Genomic DNA, 21,716 nt, shown 5'->3' with positions numbered 1-21,716 from the left:
CTCTGTGAAGACTTGTGGGACAGAGGTGTTAAGTGATGGGCTCTGTAGCTGGGCCACTTTAGAATTCTGTCACACCAACCCACATGTAATTAAGTTTAGCTGGTCTCTTCCTCCCCATTTTAAGACAAAGTCCTCCTCTGCTGGCCCTCCACTAGTGATGAGAAAAGCCTTGGGTTTCTTCATTTCTGTGAAGGGCTCATCTCTGTCTGGAGTTCTATTCACTTAGTTATATCCTCAGCTTGCTGGTAAATTTAGAAAAACTAATTTTGTACTTTATTAATTTTGGTTTTAGTGTTAGGATTAGAACAATAGTCTCTTGTGATCTTTCCTTTTTTTACATCTTAACTAGAAATTTATTCTTTAATAGTCTCATGAATTAAAACTTAAAAAACAGCCCCACTCAGATAGCCACATGTTAGGACATCTAGTATAGGGTGAGTTGTGCACAGAAGAAAGTTGCAAAGGGGATCATGTAACTTTCCAGAGGATGTGGCCTATAAGGTTGGCTCCTCCTTCATCTGGCAGTGTGCCCCAGGAACCCAATCACAAGGTTGCAAGGAGGTTCTTCAGCACTGTTAGTGGTAACCCAACAAAACCCCTCTAAGTTGTTCTTGGCCTTCTAGGCATAGAACATCTTAGGCGGTCATGGAAAATCAGCCTGGAGTAAGCCTGGAGTACCCAGAGCACTCAGAGATTACTGAAGCCTGGTATAAACTTACTAAAGAAGCAGACAGCACCACTGTTGTGGCAAGGATAGGCAAGGCTGTAGTCAGAGACCTACCCGAGAGAGGACTGGTCCTTGTTCACCAGCACCCCTGCCGTGGGTCTGCTGAGGTTCTGCCTCATGTGACCTATATCCTGTGATTCAGGAGTGCAGCCCAGCCTGTATCTGGAACAGTGATGGCTGTCATGGCAGAGGAAGAAGACAGCCTGGAGAACCACATGTGACCCAATGGTGACAAACATCACTTCCATTCACATGCCATTGGCTGCAGCAAGTCACTTAGCCAAGCCAGAGTCAACGGGTGAGGAAGTATACTCTTTCTCTGGGGAGAAAAACAAAGATTTTTGAATAATAGTGTATTGTACCACGGTCCACCCTTCTGGTCACACATACATGCTTTCCTCCCCCTTGCGAAGGTGACAATCCAAAGTCCCATCTGAGCAGGCCATCAAGATTTTGTGATCATCTTTATGTCAGGTCTTGATGTGGCTCCTCTTGCTCTGAAGGCTGATGGGCTAAAAAGTCAAGGCTCTTTCCTGGCACACGGGTGAGGTATGGCTGTTGGGCGGCACGAGATGACCGAAGCGAACACACCTGTCTGGAAAGGGGAAGAGTGAGACGCAAGGCAGTCAGTGGTCCACAGCATTCTCATTGGGTACGTGCTGAGAAGATCCTTCTCTGGGAGTGAAAGAGGGTCCTTGAGGAGGCCCTGAATCTGTTCCCCAAGAGTATATTCCTAGTCCACTGCTCTCCATGACCTTTTATCCATCTCCTGGGATTTCCTCTTCTATTGTATTTCTTGGCTACATATAAGAGGGCAGTGAGATATCTTCTCTCCCTGAGGTTGAGCCTATTTCCCAGATGACTTCTTCCCATAGAAGATGTGGGGTTGCAGGGTTTAAGTCTTCAACAATCGACGCCTCTTTTGTCCAGACTGGTGGTCCCCTGGGAAGTACAACTCTCAGAAACATAATCAGTTCCATTTGACTACTTTCAGTTCCATGTGCCAACAGACCCATCCATAACTCATTTGGAGGTGTATCCTCTCTCTAGGCTTTACTGCAGGTACCTTGAGTTTAGCAGGAGTTTGTGGGAAAACCACTGCTAGTCTCTTTTTGTCCAGAGCTATGTGGTCTAACTAAAAACTTCTGGGTGCCTCCTTGATTCTTTCAGAGTCTATAACAGTAGGCATTAAGGCCACACCTTTAATTTGCTAAAGGCAACGTTTTAATTGGCCTTCGTTGCTCAAAACCCTTTTCAGATTCATCTTTTACTAGTTAGAGACGAAAATCATTTCTATATTCAAATGCATTAAAGACTCCAATTTTCTGGAATTTCTCTTCCCTTTCATGCCTACTTGTACACTGGCCAATTCTTCTCTTGAGTTTGTTTTGTACAGTACCTTGTCACATGCAGACAAGACCAACCAGAGCATGTCCTAGTGTTCTGCTGGTCCACTCTGCCTAAAGCCTCAGCTCATTAGGGTATCACTTGCCTCACAAATGATCACAAAAGACAGTTTCACTGAATGTTATGCCATTTACCAAATGCCATCCTCCAGCCTCCAGTGGGTGTCTCCTCATTGCCTGCCACCCCTCTCTGAAGCCACATGTTTTAGGATTTGTTATATAACCTCTTACTTCTGGCACCAAGTCCTATAGATCCTAGGATAGGCAAAGTGATGCTGCCATAATAAATTACTCCCAAATCTTTCTGCTTATAGCAAAGAAAGTTTATCTTTCCTCTTCACTACGCTTTGCTCCCAGGCTGCTCTGCCATATATAATGCAGGATGACAGAGTGGCCTCTATCAATGTGGCCAGCTATGGTGACAGAGAGAAAAGAAATCAAGAGGAATCATGTGTAATTTCTTAAAGCCTCCGCTCAGGAGTGACACATGTCACTTTTGCTTACATTTTGTTAGCCAAAGCAAGTAACAGGCCCAAGTCTGACATCTGCTGGGTAGAGAAGCACCATCTTTCCCCAGAGAGGGGGAGTAGCCCACAACACTATCTACCACACTTGCCTTATGGAAGAATATCTCAGAAAAGCAACCCAGGAGGCCTTAAGCAGAAGAAAAATGGATATATTCTGCAGTGAAAAATTCTTTTTCAAGTTTCACTCTGAAAAATTGAGTTGAATGCACAGCCAATAAGGAAAGGTGTTCACCTGCATTTTGTAAAAACTGTTAGAAATGGGGCAAATATGTAATGATTACCCTGTAGAAAGATGCCTTGTGGCCTGTCTCGGACCCACAGTGTAGAATGGCTGTCTTCCACATGCATTTGGAAATACTGAAGCTGGTGGCAGTGGCTCTAAGATTGGTCCCAGCTCTTGGGGTCTCAGGATTTCATTGACCAAATCACAGCTTTACAGAAAACTTGTTCTGCATCTCCATTTTTATATGTAATCTGTGTATCCTTAAAAGTTTTTCAAGGAAATTGTAAGTCTTTGAAATGTTATTAAATATTCCACAATAGGGGTGCCTGGGTGGCTTAGTGGGTTAAAGCCTCTGTCTTCGCCTCAGGTCACGATCCCAGGATCCTGGGATCAAGCCCCGCATCCGGCTCTTTGCTCAGCAGGGAGCCTGCTTCCCCTCTCTCTCTCCGCCTGCCTCTTTGCCTACTTGTGATCTCTGTCAAATAAATAAAATCCTTAAAAAAATATTCCAAAATAGAATATCAACTTGCCTGTTTGCTTTTTGAGTTTCAAACAATAAGACATTTGCAGGAAACAAACATTTTTAAGCGTATACTTGATCTTGTGGCTTTTTACCATGTGCTATTCTAGTCCTCTGTTTGGAACATAAAAATCATTTCCACAGCAACTAATTATAGTCTAAGTCACAAGTGTGGGGAATTAGAGGCAACCATCATGCAAATATTAAAAGCTTCTTATCTTTGAAGTTCTCTCAAAAACTAATACAAGCTAATAAGATGCAGAAAAGACACAGACAGTATCCAATGTAGACACGAGCTTCTCAAGTTGGGTTTTGGGTGATCAGCTTAACCATGAATCTGAAGAGAATTATTTTCTGCCCAGTACTTCAGACCTTTTTCAAAAATCAGTTGAGCATATTTGTGTGGGTCTATTTCTGGCTTCTCTTTCCTGTTCTGTTGGTCTCTGCCAACACCCCACTCTCTTGATTACTGCATATTATATCTTCATATCAGGTAGTGATTCCTCCCACTTTATTGTCAAGATTGTTTTAGCTATTCCAGGGCCTGTGCCTTTCCACATAAATCTAAACTAAGCTAATTTGTGTCTACAAAGTACTTCTTTCAGTTTTCATGGGGTTGGAATTAAGCCTACATATAAGTCTAGGAAGACTGGACACATTTACCACGTTGGGTCTTCTGCTGCACGCGTGTAGTATGTCTGCACTCACTAGGTTGTCTTGGACAGCTTTCCCTGCTCCTCTGTCATCTAACACAGGGGGATCCCGTACATCCTTTGTTAACAAGTTTTTAAGTACTTCATTATCTTTGGATACTTTGCATATGACTCCATTATCTCTGGAGTGATTCTAAATTGTCTTGTGTTTTTAATTTTGATTTTCTGGATGTTCATTGTCAGCTTATAGAAATGCACTTGGATTTTTATGTGTTACTATTGTGTCTTGTGACCTTGCTGAACTTCCTTGTTCTAGAGGTTAAAAGAACTCTTTTCTTGTATGTTCTTTGAGATGTCTATATAGACAACTATGTCATCTGCAAACAGAGACAGTTTTATTTCTTCCTTTCCAATCTGCATACCATTTGTGTCTTTTTCTTGCCTCATTCAGTGGCTAGAGCTTCAACATTCAATACTAACAAGTTGTTCCTGATCTTAGAGGGAAAGCATTCAGGCTTTCACCATGAAATGTGCTGTTAGCTGCAGGTTTTTTGAAGATGCTCTTTATCAAGTTGAGGGAGTTCCTCTCTCTTTCTAATTCCCTGAGCATTTTTATCATGAATGGATATTGGATTTTGTCAAATGCTTTGTCTGAGTCAATGGATATAATCACATTATTTTCATTCTTTAGCTTAATTACATGTGGATTATATTAATTGATTTTCAAATGTTTAGCAATCTTGAATGGCTGGAGTAAATCCCACTTGGACATGGTGAATAATTATTTTAGACATTGCTGGATTTAGCTTGCTGATATTTTGTTGAGGGTTTTAGCGCCTAAGTTTGTGAGTGATATTGGTCTGCAGAGGGTTTGGGTTTTGCTGTTGTTGTTGATTTATTTAGCTTTTATTTTCTTTGGTTTAAGCATCATATTAAATAACAGCTTCACAGAATGAAGTGGGAAGTGTTCCTTTCTCTTCTATTTTTCAGGAAGAAGCTATATATAATCAGGTGTTAATTTTTTAAAAAAAATTTTATTTATTTATGAGAGAGAGAGAGAACACAAGCAGTAGGGAGGAGCAGAGGGAGGGGGAAAAGCAGACTCCCTACTGAGCAGGAAGTCTGATGGGGGGCTCGATCCCAGGACCCTTGGGATCATGACCTGAGCCAAAGGCAGCTGTTTAACCAAATGAACCACCCAGGCCCCCCAGGTGTTAATTCTTTAAATGTTTGGTAAAATATTCCAGGGAAACCATCCAGGCCTGGAGCTTTATTTTTCAGAAACTTAAAAATTACAAATTCAATTTCTTTAATGATTGTAGGACTATTCAGATTACTTATTTTACCTTAGTTGGGATTTGGTAGTTTGTGGTTTTCAAGAAATTGGTCCATTTCTCCTAAATTGTTGGATTTTTTAGCATAAAGTTGTTTTTCATATTCCTTTATTAGCCTTTTGATGTCTCTGGGATCTGTATTAATATCTTCTATCCCATCTCTGATACTGATGATTTGTGTGCTCTTTTCTGTTGTTGTTGGTTTATGAATTTTATTGATTTTTTAAAGAATCTGCTTTTGTTTCATCGATTTTCTCTATTGTTTTCCTACTTTTGATTTTATTGATTTCTGCCTTTATCTTTATTATTTTCTTCCTTGTCCTTGCTTTCCATACCTCTGGAGAGAGGGCAGGGATGTAACCAAATCTATTACATGCTTAAAAAACTCTGTATTATGTGATCTCCTCACTAGAGGGAGAGTGAAACATAAGAAGAGACATCTTCGGGGAAGAAGCTGGGTCAGCACCTCTGTTCCAGGTGCAGAGGAGGGGAAAGAGGCAAAGATAAAGCAAAAAGGATGAGCAGGAAGAGGAGCTGAGCCTACTTGGTCATCAGAGAGTGCGAGTCAGACCCCAGGGAGACAACACCTCACACCCACCAGGATAGCTGGAACCAAATATACAGATAATAGGAAGTACTGAATTGGAACCCCACAGCTGCTTGTGAGACTGTAAAGTCGTGTCGCTCTTTTGTTCCTCAAAAAATTAAATACGGTTGCCATTGATTTGTACATTTTAAAATGGCCAAGATGGTAAATCCTATATTATTGTATTCTACCACAAGGAAAAAAAGTTAAACACAGACTTACTCTATGTACCAGCGATTCTGTTAGGTATCTACCCATTAGAAATGAATCCACATATTCATGCGAATACTTATATGTGAGTGTTCACAGCAGGATTAATGCCCATCAACTGTGAACGGATAAACAAATGGAAGATTATTTGCTTGTTTAAATCAAAATATACAGAATATATGATTCCAGATCATGGAATACCATTCAGCCATAAAAAGGAATGAAGTACTGATATTTGCAACCACAAGGATGAAACTTAAAAATATTACGTTCTTTGAAAGAAGCCAGACACAGGACGCCACATATTGTATGATTCCATTAATGTGAAAAATCCAGAACAGACGGATGTAGAGAGACAGAGGAGACTAGCTATTTCCAGGGGGGAAGGAAAAACGGGGAGTGACAGAATGTGAGTCGGGAGTGGGGTTTCTCTTTGGAGGGATGGAAATGTTCTGGAAATAGGCAGTGGCAATGGTTGCAAAACCTTGTGATGTATTAAAGAATGCTAAATTGTATACTTTATGGTGAATTTTATGGTATGTAAATGATATCTCAATTTTAAACAGAACCGATGGAGCCCACCAAGGAGAAGGGCAACTCCCTAGAGCAGTGGGCAAGGAGAGAGTATGGGACTTGGAGGTGCCCAGGGTCAGTGACTGACCCCTGCAGAGCCTTTGAACTGGGGGTTGCAGGTGGGCAGTGCCTGAGCATGCTCATGCTGAAGCTGTGGACTTCAGCACTGACTGCACCCCAAAGAAAGGTAGTCACTGTCTTAGATGGGAAGGAGTTCTAGGCTCCAAACTGGAAGAAGAAAAGCCTAAGTGGGTAAAGTGAAAGTTTATTCAAAAAAGCAAGAAGGAGCCAGCAATGAGAAAGAACAAGGAGTAAGTGTAGACTTTCTTTTGTACTTAAACAGTAACTAAAGGGCTCCAATGGGTTTGAAAATAGGATTTCCCTGAAGGCAACCCTAGACAGTTGTTGTTTTCAGTGGGGGCAGGGGGAGGTCAAGTCAACAAGGGGAAATGAATAATGCTAGAGTAAAAATGGAAAATAAAGGGAATCCACATGAGGACTGCCATGTAAAGTTGTACTGGTTGTGCACTACACAATTCTAGGAGGTGCCATTCACACTAATGTGTAAATGTGTTGCATTACCTAGAGATGTACAATGCGCAGTCCTGATTTCTTTCTTCTTTTTTTTTTTTAAAGATTTTATTTATTTATTTGACAGAGAGAGATTACAAGTAGGCAGAGAGGCAGGCAGAGAGAGAGAGAGGAGGAAGCAGGCTCCCTGCCGAGCAGAGAGCCCGACGCGGGACTCAATCCCAGGACCCTGAGATCATGACCCAAGCCGAAGGCAGCGGCTTAACCCACTGAGCCACCCAGGCACCCCCTGATTTCTTGATTTTGGCAATAGAGGATGCTTTCTCTTTTGAGACAGGAAACTTTGTAGACTGGGAGGAGGACCTACAATGACACACTGAGGCAAAGCGGGAGGAAGTTCAGGGGCTCATGTCTGAGGCCCCCTTCTTTGTCATTCATGTAAAAGATGAGGTTCTCTTTTGAGATTAAGAGAGAAAAGTAGACATTTGTGGCAAGTCTAAAAACATTTGGAGCAGCTGATGAGAGACTAGTAAGGGTCCCTCTCAGGTCAGATGACCCAAATTTATGGTGGACTCACTCACTTACCACTTCATGGCTTCCTGTAGCACCTTGGGACTGGGCACTAGGAAAGGAGAGGATGGGATCACCCGGGGCTGGAAACATGCAACCAAGGAGGGGAGAAGTAAAGAGAATAGTAAGTCCTACATGGGCAGCTGATGGAGATCGATGGGGAGGCACGGGTCCATCATGCTCTCGTTTACCTACCTAGTGGTCATCCAACAGGTCACAACTGCATGCCTAGGCATGCAGGAGCCACAGAAGGGGAGTCTCGGCTGCATCCCAGGTGGGACTCACAGAAAGGGAACCCACAAAGAAGAGGAAGCCTGGGTGGGCTGGGGGTATGAGGGGGCCTCAAGATAACAGTTGGGAGTTGAGGAGCAGCTGGCAGGAGAGGAACCCAGACCACAGCTCTGTGAGGTCCCAGTGTGAGACGGGCCCCATCTGGCAGGTTGGCCCATGTCGGGGGAGGGACAGCGCTTAGGACAAGGAAGGGATACAGAGAGAAAGCTCCCACTCAGGGCCGGATGGAGGCTGCTGGAAGAAGGCAGTGAGCCTGACCATGGCAGACTGTCCTGCCATCCACATGCTGATCCCCTCGCCTGGCGTAATGCTCTGCTCTGCTGTGAAGTTTGTTGCTTTCACCACGCATGCCGCCATAACCCTAATACCCATAACCACTCTTTAAAGCTCAGTTCAGTGTATGGCAGTATCCTCCTTCTTCTGTCACCTTGACAACAATACTTCTTCCTGATTTTTTAAAAAAATTCAACTAAGTCTTGTGGTGGGGTGGGGGGTCTGGAGAGGAGATGCTTCCTGTCTGACAGGACTGTTTGGCCCACATGCTAGGCCCTCATTCATTGGCAGATGCTCGTGGAGACTCCACAGCCCATGAGCACCATGGGGGAAGTGGCCAGGTGGCCATGCGTCCGTGAGCTGACATTCCAGTGGGACAGGCAGGATGGAGACCATGGAGAGACATGCCGCAGCAGGGAGGGCAGGTCCTTGACGGAACCCGAGGCATCCCGCACTGAGCTGAGGGTGAATCACAGGGACACTCGGGGAAAGAGCTTCCTGAGCCGGGGGAAGGAAAGGCCTGAGTGAGGCGTGCACCTGGGATCCAGTGGCTCAGTGGGGCTGAGGTAGAGAGGGGCTAGTGCCCATGCTGGATGAGGGGACATGGCCCTGCCCTCACAGGGCTCACACGCCTTCAGAAAGACAGTGAGGGGGACAGAGAGGGATATGTGGTGGCCCAAGAACACAGAGGCCAGCCGTCGCAGAGCAGTGCCTTGAGGGTGACTCTTGAGGTGAGCGAACGTCCAGATAAGGTGGGATGGGTGAGGAGGCCGCCAGAAGGGGCAGCCTGGAGGAGAGGCCTGCAGCGGGATGGAGGGAAGGGATGGACAGCAGGCACCGTGCCTCTTCTTCCTCCTGGCACAATACCGACTTAGTTCCAGGCAGCAGCGTACCTGGCCCTGGTGGCTATTGTGACTAGAGAGTGGCCATTACCAGCCTCCCTTGCAGCCTCATAACGCTGCTCCAGCAGGGCCTTGGGCAGGACTCCCGTCCCCGGCAAGGGCGGTCTCGGGGGGAGCCCACTCCTTCCCTCTTTGGCCCGCTCTGCACAAAAGGCAGCAGGGGTTCAAGCACAAGAGCCAGGATAAGGAAAAGTCACATACTAAGAACACCGAGGACACACAAGGACACTCAGGCGTTGGAAGACACTGCCAAACTACCCCACAAAACCCAAGGCTGTCTGCCTCCAGAATTCTCTGTGAGTGCAGGTCACTGTCAGGCAGGGACTGTCCCTCCCAGCCTGATGTGTTCCTGGCCCTGAGGGGGGCGGGAGTATGGGGAGGACATGCCTGGGCCCACCCCTACAGCTTGCACACCCGCGTGGAGGAGCACACGCTCCCACCTTGGACTCTTCCAATATCTCTATTACGTTCTCTAGCGATTGGCTGCATTTTTGGTGAAGAGCCATTGGTTTTTTCATAATTAGAGAAATCTTGGCATTCTAGTTACCCACTCCTCTTTTCAAAAGGATTAACTACTAGAGAAAAATATCATTTCCTTCTTGTGAAAATAGCCTTGGAAAGACTTCAGGCTTTTAAAATCATGTCAGCATTCCTACAGATCTGATAATATTGTGAGCTCATGTATCTTACCACTGTGAAGTCAGGGTGGAAAATACATCATCTCTTTCAGATTCCCGGAATAACTTCAAAAGTTCTGGATCCCCAGATAAGTGTGTAAGAATGCGCAATTCAATCTGTGAAAAGTCTGGGGGACAGAACCCACATTAATTCTTAATCTACCAACAGCGTCCCTCATCATTGCTACCCACGCCACAGCCCGCCCTCAGCCTTCTGTCCCCATTGCAGCATCAAGGGCAACATCCCCCCCTGCCCCCCGCCAAGGTCCTCTGGCCTCAGGTCCACTGGCCATCCCTGGGTCTGCAAGTCTAAGGGACTGGTCCTGCCTTCTGTGAGGCCCACAACACCTCTGGGGAAGGCCATAGGCACTCCTCTGTTCGTCCTGTCCATCACAAGTTTAGAGGGGCCTGCAGGTGCCTGGCAGTGTGACTGGGATTTGACAGTGAACAAAACAGACAGGCGTTTCTTCATGGACCCCATGTTCTAGGAGCAGGAGACAATGTGCATGAGTTATCTGGTCTGTCAGAGGATGAGAAGTGAAGTGGAAAAGACAGATCAAGAAAGGAGGCTCAGGAGGGAGAGTGTGGTCAGGAACACCTCCTCAAGAAAGTGACACTGGAGCAAAGGCACAGAAGAGGCAAAGGAGGGAGCAAGATGGTGACCAGTGAAGGGGTTCCAGGAGGGCATGAGGTGGGACTGGTCCAGGCTGGAGGCCAGCCCATCTGCAGGGAGCGAGCAGGGCAAAGCAGCAAGCATGATGAGGGCGAAGAGGAGAAAGGAGGGGCAGACTAGGTGGGACCATGAGGGGGCACCTTGGGTCTAGAGAAGGTGAGGAACCATCGAAGCACATCTGTTCTTATTTACTGTGCACAAGAAATCTTTCCTTCAGATAAATATTTGCTTTAGGATTTGCTCTAAAGGAGGAATTCTGTAAGCACCTTTGAATTATCTACCATCCAAGTATTTGAAACATGAAATGTGTAAAGTGAGCCACTGTGACACAGGGCATCTGTCCGGCATGGTTTGCACATACCTGCTGCCAGGAAGGTGTGGCCATCGGAGGCAACGAACATGCTCCTCGGGGAGATGGTGAGCACTGTGCCTTCTAGACCTGAAACATTATTTTAAGAGTACTTGGTGAATTTGGTCATAAGCTGATTCATAGCCATTGCTCACATGGAGTTTAATATCATTCCAAAGTCAAGAGTCCAGATTTCTGACTTTTCTGAATATTTTTATTAATATAATTTAAAAGCAAATGGTACTGCTGAGAGTAAAGTAGGCTCTTTGTTGTTAAAATTTTACATTCTGTCTAGAATTCTTGGTGAGGAAACAAACACGGACCATTGAACATACTCTGGTAAGAATGTTCTGGAGGCCCCCGGAGCCTCACCGCCTAGAAGACAGGGTTTGGGGAATCTGTGGGGTCCCATGATGCATAGCACATGTTTTGAAGGGCAGTAGGAGACAAGGGTGCTCATGGTCACCTCCACGGGTCCTGCTTATGGGCGACTGTGTATTTGAAAAGGACCCCAGTCATGCATCACTGTTTCGTAGTGACCAACGCAGCGAGGCAGGAGCACCCCAACAAGGGTGCAGGAGTTGGGGGATGGGCCACAGAACCCAGTTTGCTTAGATGTGACCTTTTTCTTTTTTAGAAATCTGTCAGCATTTCAGTGGAAGAGCTCAGAAGAAAGAACAGTGTTAGTATGCTTTTATAAATATTTCCAGTAGGTTTCAGACTTTAATAAAAGCCAGTTCTATTGTATGTTTGTTTGTTTGTTTCTCTATTGGGAAGTTGGTGGGGGAGAAATGGTGGGAAGGGAGCTACTTTCCTTGTATAATTATCATCTATTTTAACTTGTAAACTGCTGAAAGGGAGGTGCCTTATCAGTTTAGCTGTGTTTTATTTTTCAATGTGTATTTAAATCTTGGTCATGCAAATAAAGAGAACTTGAGGAAGACAAATAAGTTAGTTATCCAGAAAAGCAATTATAAATACTTGCAGGTTTTTAGGAAATGTTACCCAAGACTTCAGCAAGGTAGAGAGAAATGTGTTACCTTTAAAATCCTGTGGTTTAGTAATCTGAATTGGGTGCCTGGAGATACCTTGGATATTCTGTTAATAATAAGAGGAGAATAGTTTTAGTTGAAATATTTACTCGTAAATTAATCTATATCATTTGATTGGTATTATCATTACTTTTTAAATTTTTTTTTTTAAAGTAAACTCTATTCCCAACATGGTTCTTGTACTCATGGCCACAAGATCAAGAGTCACATGTTCTGTACCACTTAAGGGCATTTAAAACGTGTCACCTTGGGGCACCTGGGTGGCTTAGTTGCTAAGCATCTCAGGTGCCTTCAGCTCAGGTCAGGATCCTGGGGTCCTGGGATCGAGCCCCGCATAGGGCTCCTTGCTCAGCAGGAAGCCTGCTTCTCCTTCTCCCACACCCCTGCCTGTGTTCCCTCTCTTGCTGTGTCTCTGTCAAACAAATAAATAAAATCTTAAAAAAAAAACCAAAAAAAAACAAAAAAATGTGTCACGTTTTATTAAACCTTAACAAAATAGCTAAGCCAGTGTATCATGCATAAGCACATTACTATACAATACAAGTGTCTGATACTGAAACATAATTTTGGTGATTATACCACTAAGTATAGTCAGCAACTGTGAGACAATTCTTTTTGACTCCAGCCTGTTTGGCCCTTATCGTAATTGTATACAGCATGCTAAACTATAACTTAAAAATTTCTATATAACATGCTAAACATAGATTTCTGTGAAATTTATATACTGTAATTTCCCCTTAAAAACACATTTTAAGATGAAACTTCCGGTCTCTCTACCTTGACCACTGCTCTCCCTTAGTGCTCTTGGCACTCAGTACTGGGCTCAGTCTTGGCATGTGCAACAGCCCTGTGGCCAGTGGCCAGTGTGTCCACATCCCCTGAAAAACCATGTGACAGCTCACTAAGCATCTTCACACCCTCACAACTTGGACTGAACAGCCACTAGCTTCCCTCCTGTTACAGCCATTCAAATCAGGAAAACTTCTGCGGCAACATCTTTTATGCTTGGCAGTACCTTCTACAAAGACACCCTCTTCTACCTGGGAATGTTCTACTTGGGCATTGGTTGGGCTCAACTCCCTGACTGGATCTGGAGGCTGCCGGATGTCTCAGATCCCGTGCTTTGGGCCCAGCAACAGCACATTTGGTAAGGCAGGCGCTGTCACCCCATTTTTAAAGGTGAGGACACCGAGGCCCAAGGTATGAAGCTAGTGGCTCTCAAGTTTTCTCTACAACAGAATCACATGCTGTCTTAAAACAACACCAAATAGTCACATGATAAACTCAATAACAGGTCAGAGATGACAAAAAATGAGAGCCAGTGAACTTGAAGATAGTAGAAACTATCCAGCAGAGAGGAGAGAAGAAAAATTTTGAGGAAACATGAACAGAGGCTCAGTGACCTGTGGGATAATACTAGAACTACAATACAATTATTATTTCAGTCCCTGAAAGAGAAAAAAGAGACCAGTGTTGAAAAAATAAAGAAGTAATGGCTAAAATTTCCCCAGATTTAGTGAAAGACATATTTTTCAATTTCAAGAACCTGAACAACCTTAAATAAGATGAATTAAAAGAAAATCGGGCCCAGAAATACCACAACTGCTGGAAACCAAAGCTGGAGAACAATCTTGAAAGCAGCGCGAGCAAAATGACCCAGGACACTAGAGGAGTGGCCCCGTGGGCGGCCGCCAACTTCGTGTCAGGAGCCATGCGCTCAGACCACAGTGGGGCTGACCGAGGGCACTGCGGCAAACTGCGTCCTCTGGGAATGAAGGTGAACTGAAGCTGTTCTTGGATGAATAAACGTGGAGAGAACATATCCTCAGGGGGCCTGCTCTGAAAGGAGCGCTAATGGAAGTTGCTCAGGCTGAAGGGAAAGGTCCCAAGGAAGCCTGCAACATAACAAATGGAGGATGAGCGACAGACAGGCTCAGTTCCCGAAGAAGCATAAGGACTATTCTTTTCAAGCTCTTTCAAATATTTACTACTGTTAAAAGCAAACACGGTAATATTTCCTGGGGTGTTTACAGTATGTGCAGATGTAATGCATGGCAGTGAGGACAAGCTGGTGTTCGTAAGGCTTCCACAACTTACTGGGAGTGGTAAAACGTCAAATCCAAAACTACACTGAACATGGATATGTCTACTATGACCCCTGCAGCCATCACTAAAAAACATATCATGAGGGGCCCCTGAGGCCCCTGGGTGATTCAGTCAGTTAGTTGGTGAACTCTTAGTTTCGGTTTGGGGCATGATCTCAGAGTTGTGGGATCAAACTCCACATTGGCTCTGTGATCAGAGGCGAGTCAGCTTGAAATTCTCCTTCTCCCTCTGCCCCTCCCCCTCCTCATGCTCTCTTTCTCTCTAAATAAATAAATCTTTAAAAAATATTATACAGTGTGGGGTGCCTGGGTGGCTCAGTGAGTTAAAGCCTCTGCCTTTGGCTCAGGTCATGAACTCAGGGTCCTGGGATTGAGTTCCATGTCGGCTCTCTGCTCAGAGGGGAGGCTGCTTCCCCCACTCTCTCTGCCTGGCTCTCTGCCTACTTGTGATCTCTGTCTGTTAAATAAATAAATGAAATCTCTAAAAAATAATTATACAGTGAAAGGTAGCAAAAGGGCCAATACACAAACTGAAATGGAATTCTAAAAATTATTCAATAATTCAGAGAAAGGCAGGAGAGAGGGAACAGAAGAACAAAAACGGAAAGAACTAATAGAAAACCAAAATGGCAACCCAAATCCAACACTATCAATAATCACATTATGCTTAAATACTTTAAACACACCAATTAAAAACAGAGTTTGAATGCATGAATGTAAGACCCAACTACTTGTCTACAAGAAATCCACTTTAGTAAGGTTTAGATGGATTACAAGTAAATAGGTGAAAGAGGAGATGTCATGCAAATACCGATTAGGAGAAATCTGGAGCAGCTATATTAACATAAGACAAAGCAGCATTCAGAAGGGAATTTACCATGCATTCAGAGGATATCACAGAATGATAAAAAGGTAAATTTACAAGGAAATTTCAATTCTAAATGTGCACACATTTAATGACAGAATATAAAAGTACACAAAGCAAGAACTGACAGACCTGCAGTGAGAAACAGACCCACAGTTACACTTAGAGTTGTAAACACACTCCTCTCTCAGTAATATGTAGCAATGAGAGATAAAATCAGCAAGGATACAGAAGACCTGAATACTACCAACCAGCTTGACCTAACTGACGTTTATAGAACACTAGATCCAGAGACAGCAGAACACACATCCCTTTCAAGTAAGTGCACATGAAACACTGTTCAAGATAGATGATACCATAGGTTGCAAAACAAGCAATTTTAGAAAAGTTAAAATCACTCAAAGTATGTTCTCTGACCATAATGAAGGTAAACCAAGAATCAGTAACAGAAAGCTATCTGGAAAATTCACAAACAGTTGGACATTAAATAACATACTTCTTAATTAGCCAGAAGTCAAAGTAGAAGTCTCAAGAGAACTTAGAAAATATGTTGAACAGAATGCAAAAGAAAGACATAGTATCAAAATCCATGAGATGTAGCTAAAGCAGTACTTACAGGGAAAGTTATAGCATTAAATGTTTATACTGGAGAAAAAGAAAGGTCTCAAATCAATAATTTAAGTGTCTACCTTGAAGAACTAGAAAAAGAAAAAATTAAGTTTAATACAAGTAATGGAAAAATAATAAAGATCTGAAATTAATGAAATTTAAAACAGAAAAGCAATAACTGCTGACCCTTAGACAACACAGGTTTGAACTACACAGATCTACTTATACAGGGAATGTTTTTGAAAAATATGGACAGGGTGCCTGGGTGGCTCAGTGGGTTAAGCCTCTGTCCTCGGCTCAGGTCGTGATCTCAGGGTCCTGGGATCGAGCCCCGCATTGGGCTCTCTGCTCAGTGGAGATCCTGCTTCCCTCTCTCTCTGCCTGTGTCTCAGCCTGCTTGTGACCTCTCTTTCTCTGTCAAATAAATAAAAATAAAATCTTAAAAAAAAATACGGGAGAGTACTGCAGATGTATTTTCTTTTCCTTATGATTTTCTTAATAACATTTCCTTTTTTTTCTAGCTTACTATTGTAAATTAGAATTATTTTAAGAATACAGCATATAATGCATAATACATACAAAATATCTATTAGTCAACTGTTTATGTTATCAGTAAGGATTCTGGTCAACAGTAATTTATCAGTAGTTAAGTTTTTAGGGGCCCAAAAGTCATATGTGAATTTTCTACTGTGCAGGGGGTCAGTGCCCTAACCTTTGTGTTGTTCAAGGGTCAACTGTACAGAAGAACCAGTGAAGCCCAAATCTGGTTCTTAAAGAAGACCAATAAGATTGACAAACTTCTATGTAAACTGTTCAAGGAAAAAAAGGCAAAAATGATCAATTTCAGGGTGCCTGGGTGGCTCAGTGGGTTAAGCCGCTGCCTTTGGCTCAGGTCATGATTTCAGGGTCCTGGGATCGAGTCCCGCATCGGGCTCTCTGCTCAGCAGGGAGCCTGCTTCCTCCTCTCTCTCTCTCTGCCTGCCTCTCTGCCTACTTGTAGTCTCCCTCTGTCAAATAAATAAATAAAATCTTAAAAAAAAAAAAAAGATCAATTTCAAGAAATGAAAGGCAGATACTACCACAGATCACACAGACACTAGGCACAATAAGGAAACTCTATGAGCATAATATGCCTATAAATTCAACAAGATGAAGGGGGCCAGTTCCTGAAAAGACACAAACTACCAAAATTCACTCAAGAAAAGAACAGAAAATCTGGATAACCTATGTCTACTACAGAAATTGACTCTGTAGTTAAGGATCTTTCTACAAATAAAATTCCAAGTCCAGAGAGTTTCAATGGTGAATTCTACCAAATATATAAGGAATAAATAATATCAATTCTACATGATCTTTATTAGAAAATAAAAGAGAAAGGAATATTTTCTCACTCATTTTATGAGGCAAGTAATATCCTAATAGCAAAACCAGACAAAGACACTTCAAGAAAAGAAAACCTCAGACCAATATCCCTCATGAATATAGACAGAAACAATCAATCCGGCAATAGGACAATCTGTCATGATCAAGTGGAGTTAATCCTACAGATCCCAGCCTTGACTGGTTCAACATTTAAAAATCTATCAGTGTCATTCCTTATATAAATACATTGAAGAAGAAAAGTCACATGCTCTTAATAGATGCAGAAAAAGTATTTGACAAAACTAGATATCCATTCATGATAAAAAAACTACTCTCAGTAAACTAAGAATAGAAAATAATTCTCTAACAGGACAAAGAGAATCTGTGACAAAACCTAAAATGAACATTATCCTTGATGGTAAAAGACTCAGTGTTTTCCTTTGGGGATCAGGAGCACGGCAAGGATGTCTACTCCCAGGGCTCTATTCAACACAATAGAAGAAGTCTGAGCCAGCACGATAAGGCAAGAAAAAGAAATAAAACATACAGTATAAAAAGAAATAAATAAAATGGCCATTATTCATGGCAGACATGATTGTCTATGTAGAGTAACCCATGGAAACTATAAAAAAAGCCTGGGACTAATACATGAGCTGACCAAGGTACCAGGATATAAAGTCAACCTACAAAAATCAATTGCATATCTACAAATTACCAATGAACAGCTGGACATTGAAATTAAACAATGCCATTTGCAACAGCACTGCAAAGTAAATAAGTATAAATCTGTACACTGAAAACTACTAAATCCTGATGAGAGAATTCAAAGCCCTAAATAAAAGGAAAGATGCATCATGTTCTTGGATGAGAATACTCAATATCAAATGCTAATGACCCCCACATTGATCTACAAATTCAACCCAATCCCAATAGAAATTCCAGCAGGATACTTCGGAGCTTTCAATGAACTGATTCCATAATTATAGATCATAGGTCTAAATGTAAAACATAAGACTCGAAAGCTTTCAGAAGAAAACTTAAGAGAAAATCCTTGTGATCTTAGGATACACAGAGAGTTCTTAGACACACACCAAAAGCATGATCCATGAAAGAAAATACTTGAAAAATTTGACTCCATCAAACGTTTAAAAACCTTTGTTTTGGGAAGAATGTTGTTAAGGGAATGAAAAACAGCCTTGTACTAGGATAAATTTTTTGCAAATCACATTGGATTCAGTATATATAATATATTTGCATAATATATATAATATTAGTATAATTATATAATTTTAAGTATATATTTATATATAATTAGTATAACTAGTATAATATATATAGTTCTTTATAAACATATAAAGAACTCTTAACAAAACTCAAAATGAAACGTACTTCTAGTAGGGCAGAGTGAGGAGCTTGCCAAATCCTTCTACAAGGTCAGTATTACCCTGATACTGAAGCCAGACATTAAATAAAACACTCTCCATAAGTAAAAATACAAAACTCTCAACCGAATATTGACAAACTGACCTAACAACATACAAAAAGGATTATATACCATGACCAAGTAGGATTTATCTCAGGAATGCAAGGTTTGTTTAAAATCTAAAAATAATTACTGTAATATCTCAGATTAGTAGAATAAAGGACAAAAAAAATCATCTTCACAATAAAACATTTAGAGCAACTGCCAAAATCCAACACTCATTTATATGAAAATATCTCAACTAACTAGGGAGAAAAAAAGAAATTTCTTGATCTAAGAGCATCCATAAAATTTACTCACTTTGAGTAATCTCAGTGTCATAGCTGTATAAAATAGGATCTGTTCTCTACCCAATGGAAAGTTAAATCAAGACCAGGTCAGACTGTAACTAATTCACCCAGCTAAATGCTCCTGGTTTCAGGGTCACCCAGCAAACAAACACGCAGTTCCTAATATCATTTTTCCCAGGACCCATGAAACATTAGTTTTAATGAAAGTCACTTTACCAAAGACAGAGAGAAACAAGTTTCCCCTTTGTCCTGAGAAAGCAGTAATGTTAAGTTTAAATGGATTATTTTTAGATGAATATGAAAGAAATTTTAATAATTAAATGCCAATTTTTATGTTTTACAATATAAAAAATAACAGGATAATAGAAGCTTGACTAAATACCTAACTTAAAAAAAGCCTGCTTTGTTAAATAGGTTCTTTCACAGAACAGAATCCTGAGAAGGATGCTGGCCCATGCCAAGCTCTTCATGGATAGTGACTTCCCCATTGCTGTGCTGCACTGTGTACCAGGCAGGTCTTTGTCTGCTCATGTACCTGGCTTCCTGTTCACAGCTGTGCACAGGAAATGTCACAGAGCTTCTGTGCTGGCCTCTGTAATGAAAATAACAATTGGGCAGTCCTGTCCCTAAAGCCTCATGCACACATGAAAGCTCACACCTGTCTGTGTCTGTCAAGGGGAGTCACGAATGTACTCGCATGTGAGTTATCCCTAAAGACCAAGGGTGAAATAAAGTGACTGTGGGGGGCTGTGTGACAGCTAACAAGAGCCCGAGACATCTGGGAAGGAGTCAGATCCCATTCAGCAAACTTCTGAATGTGGCAAAGCCTGGTGGCAGCACCCAGCACACCGGGATATAGATGGAAGCACGACTGTGACATGCCCATGATGGCGTGCAAGTCAGACGTAACTTAGCAAATGGATGCTGCCCAACACCAAAACCAGATTTTACTATGAGGAGGAGCTGGGCCTTTCTGAGGAAGAAGAAAGAAACGGCAAACCATTTGCAGATACAATGCTGTCAGGTGGGGTTGGACTCCCATTAATCTCCTCAAGGGAGGGGCTGGCCCTCTCACTGACATGAGAGGAGAACATCTGAATGTTATGGTGTGAAAGCAGTATTATTGGAATACGTGGCTTCTTAGGGTCAGTCACTGGTGTTTGACATCAGCTAGTCCCCTCATGTTGACCACTCAGTGGTTAAATTGTATGTGATTAACATACAATGTTATATTAGTTTCAAGTGTGCAACAAAGTGATTCAACAGTTCCATATATTATCCAGTGCTCATCATGACCAGTGTAGTCCCCATCTGTCACCAGACGTTATTATGATAGTAATGATTATAATCCCCATGTTGTACTTTTCATCTGCATGACTTATTTTATAACTGTGGGTTTGTACTCGCAATCCCCTTCATCTATTTCATGCATCTCCCCACCAATTTGTTACCTCTATTTAAGAGTGGGTTTTTTTGGGCAGGTTTGTTTGGTTTTTTAGATTCCACATATAAGTGAAATCATATGGTATCTGTCTCTGTCTGACTTATTTCACTTAGTTTAATAACCTCAAGGTCCAACCACATTGTTGCAAGTGGCAGGATCTCATTCTTTTCTATGGATGAGTGATACTCCATTGTATACAAGACCATGTCTTCTCTATCCATTCATCTGTCGATGGATACTTGGGTTGCTTCCATATCTTGGCTATTTTGTAAATCATGCTAAAATGAACACAGGGATGCATGTGTCTTTTCAAATTAGCGTTTTCATTTTCTTTGGGTAAATATCCAGTAGTAGAATTACCGGATCATATGGTATTCCTAGTTTTAATTTTTTGAGGAAACTCCATGCTGTTTTCCACAGTGGCTGCACCAATTTACACTCCTATCATCAGTGCATGAGGGGTCCTTTATCTTAGCATCCTCGTCAACACTTTTTTCTTATCTTTTTTATCTATTCTGACAGGTGTGAGGCAGTATCTGATTGTGGTTTTGATTTGTATTTCCCTGGTGATGAGGGATGTTGAGCATCTTTTCATGTTGGTCATTTGTATGTCTTCTTTGGAAAAATGTCAGTTTGGTTCTCTGTCCATTTTTTATTGGACTTTTTTTGGGGGGGGCATTGAGTTGTGTAAGTTCCTTATATATTTCAGCTATTATCACTATTGGATATATTATTTCCTCTCTCCATTCACTAAATTGCTTTTCCATTTTGTTGATGATTTCCTTGCTGGGCAGAAGCTTTTTATTTTGGAGGAATCCCAATAGTTTAATTTTGTTTCCCTTGTCTCAGGAAACATATCTAGAAAAATGTGGCAACAGTGGATATCAAAGAGATTACTGCCTATGTTTTCTTCTAGGATTTTTATACTTTCAGGTCTCACGTCTAGGTCTTTAACCAATTTTATTTTGTGGTCCAGTTTCAGTCTTTCACATGTAGTATCTGTCTGTCTTCCCAGCACCATTTATTGAAGAGACTTTCCCCCCATTGGATATTCTTGCTCCCTTTGTCGTAGATTAATCAACCATGTAAATGTGGGTTTATCTCTGGGCTCTCTATTCTGTTCCCTTGATCTATGTGTCTATTTCTAAAGATTTTTTTTTAAAAGATTTTATTTATTTGACAGACAGAGATCACAAGCAGGCAGAGAGGCAGGCAGAGAGAGAGAGAGAGGAGGAAGCAGGCTTCCCGCCAAGTAGAGAGCCCGATGCGGGGCTCAATCCCAGGACCCTGGGATCATGACCTGAGCCGATGGCAGAGGCTTTAACCCACTGAGCCACCCAGGCGCCCCTATGTGTCTATTTCTATACCAGTACCATGCTGTTTTGATTGCAATAGCTTTGTAATATATCTTGAGATCTGGAATTGTGATACCTTCAGCTTTGTTCTTCTTTCTCAAGAATGATTTGGCTATTTGGGGTCTT

The 21,716-nt window shown here is 42.2% G+C and overlaps 1 protein-coding gene across 1 annotated transcript in view; it reads right to left on the bottom strand.

Annotated features, from left to right (window-relative positions):
• The window catches only part of POLN (DNA polymerase nu), a 114,262-nt gene that overhangs the window by 50,054 nt on the left and 42,492 nt on the right, over window positions 1-21,716 (bottom strand). Inside the window, exons 6-8 of the mRNA XM_044225950.1 lie at window positions 12,066-12,123; window positions 11,038-11,115; window positions 10,017-10,131 (exon numbers count right to left, since the gene is read on the bottom strand). Coding sequence (XP_044081885.1) covers window positions 10,017-10,131; window positions 11,038-11,115; window positions 12,066-12,123 — 251 coding nt within the window. The remainder of the gene's footprint in view (window positions 1-10,016; window positions 10,132-11,037; window positions 11,116-12,065; window positions 12,124-21,716) is intronic.

Source organism: Neovison vison, chromosome 11, assembly GCF_020171115.1.
Source record: "Neovison vison isolate M4711 chromosome 11, ASM_NN_V1, whole genome shotgun sequence".
Lineage (NCBI taxonomy): Eukaryota > Metazoa > Chordata > Mammalia > Carnivora > Mustelidae > Neogale > Neogale vison.
This window is presented reverse-complemented; position numbering and strand designations above follow the sequence as displayed.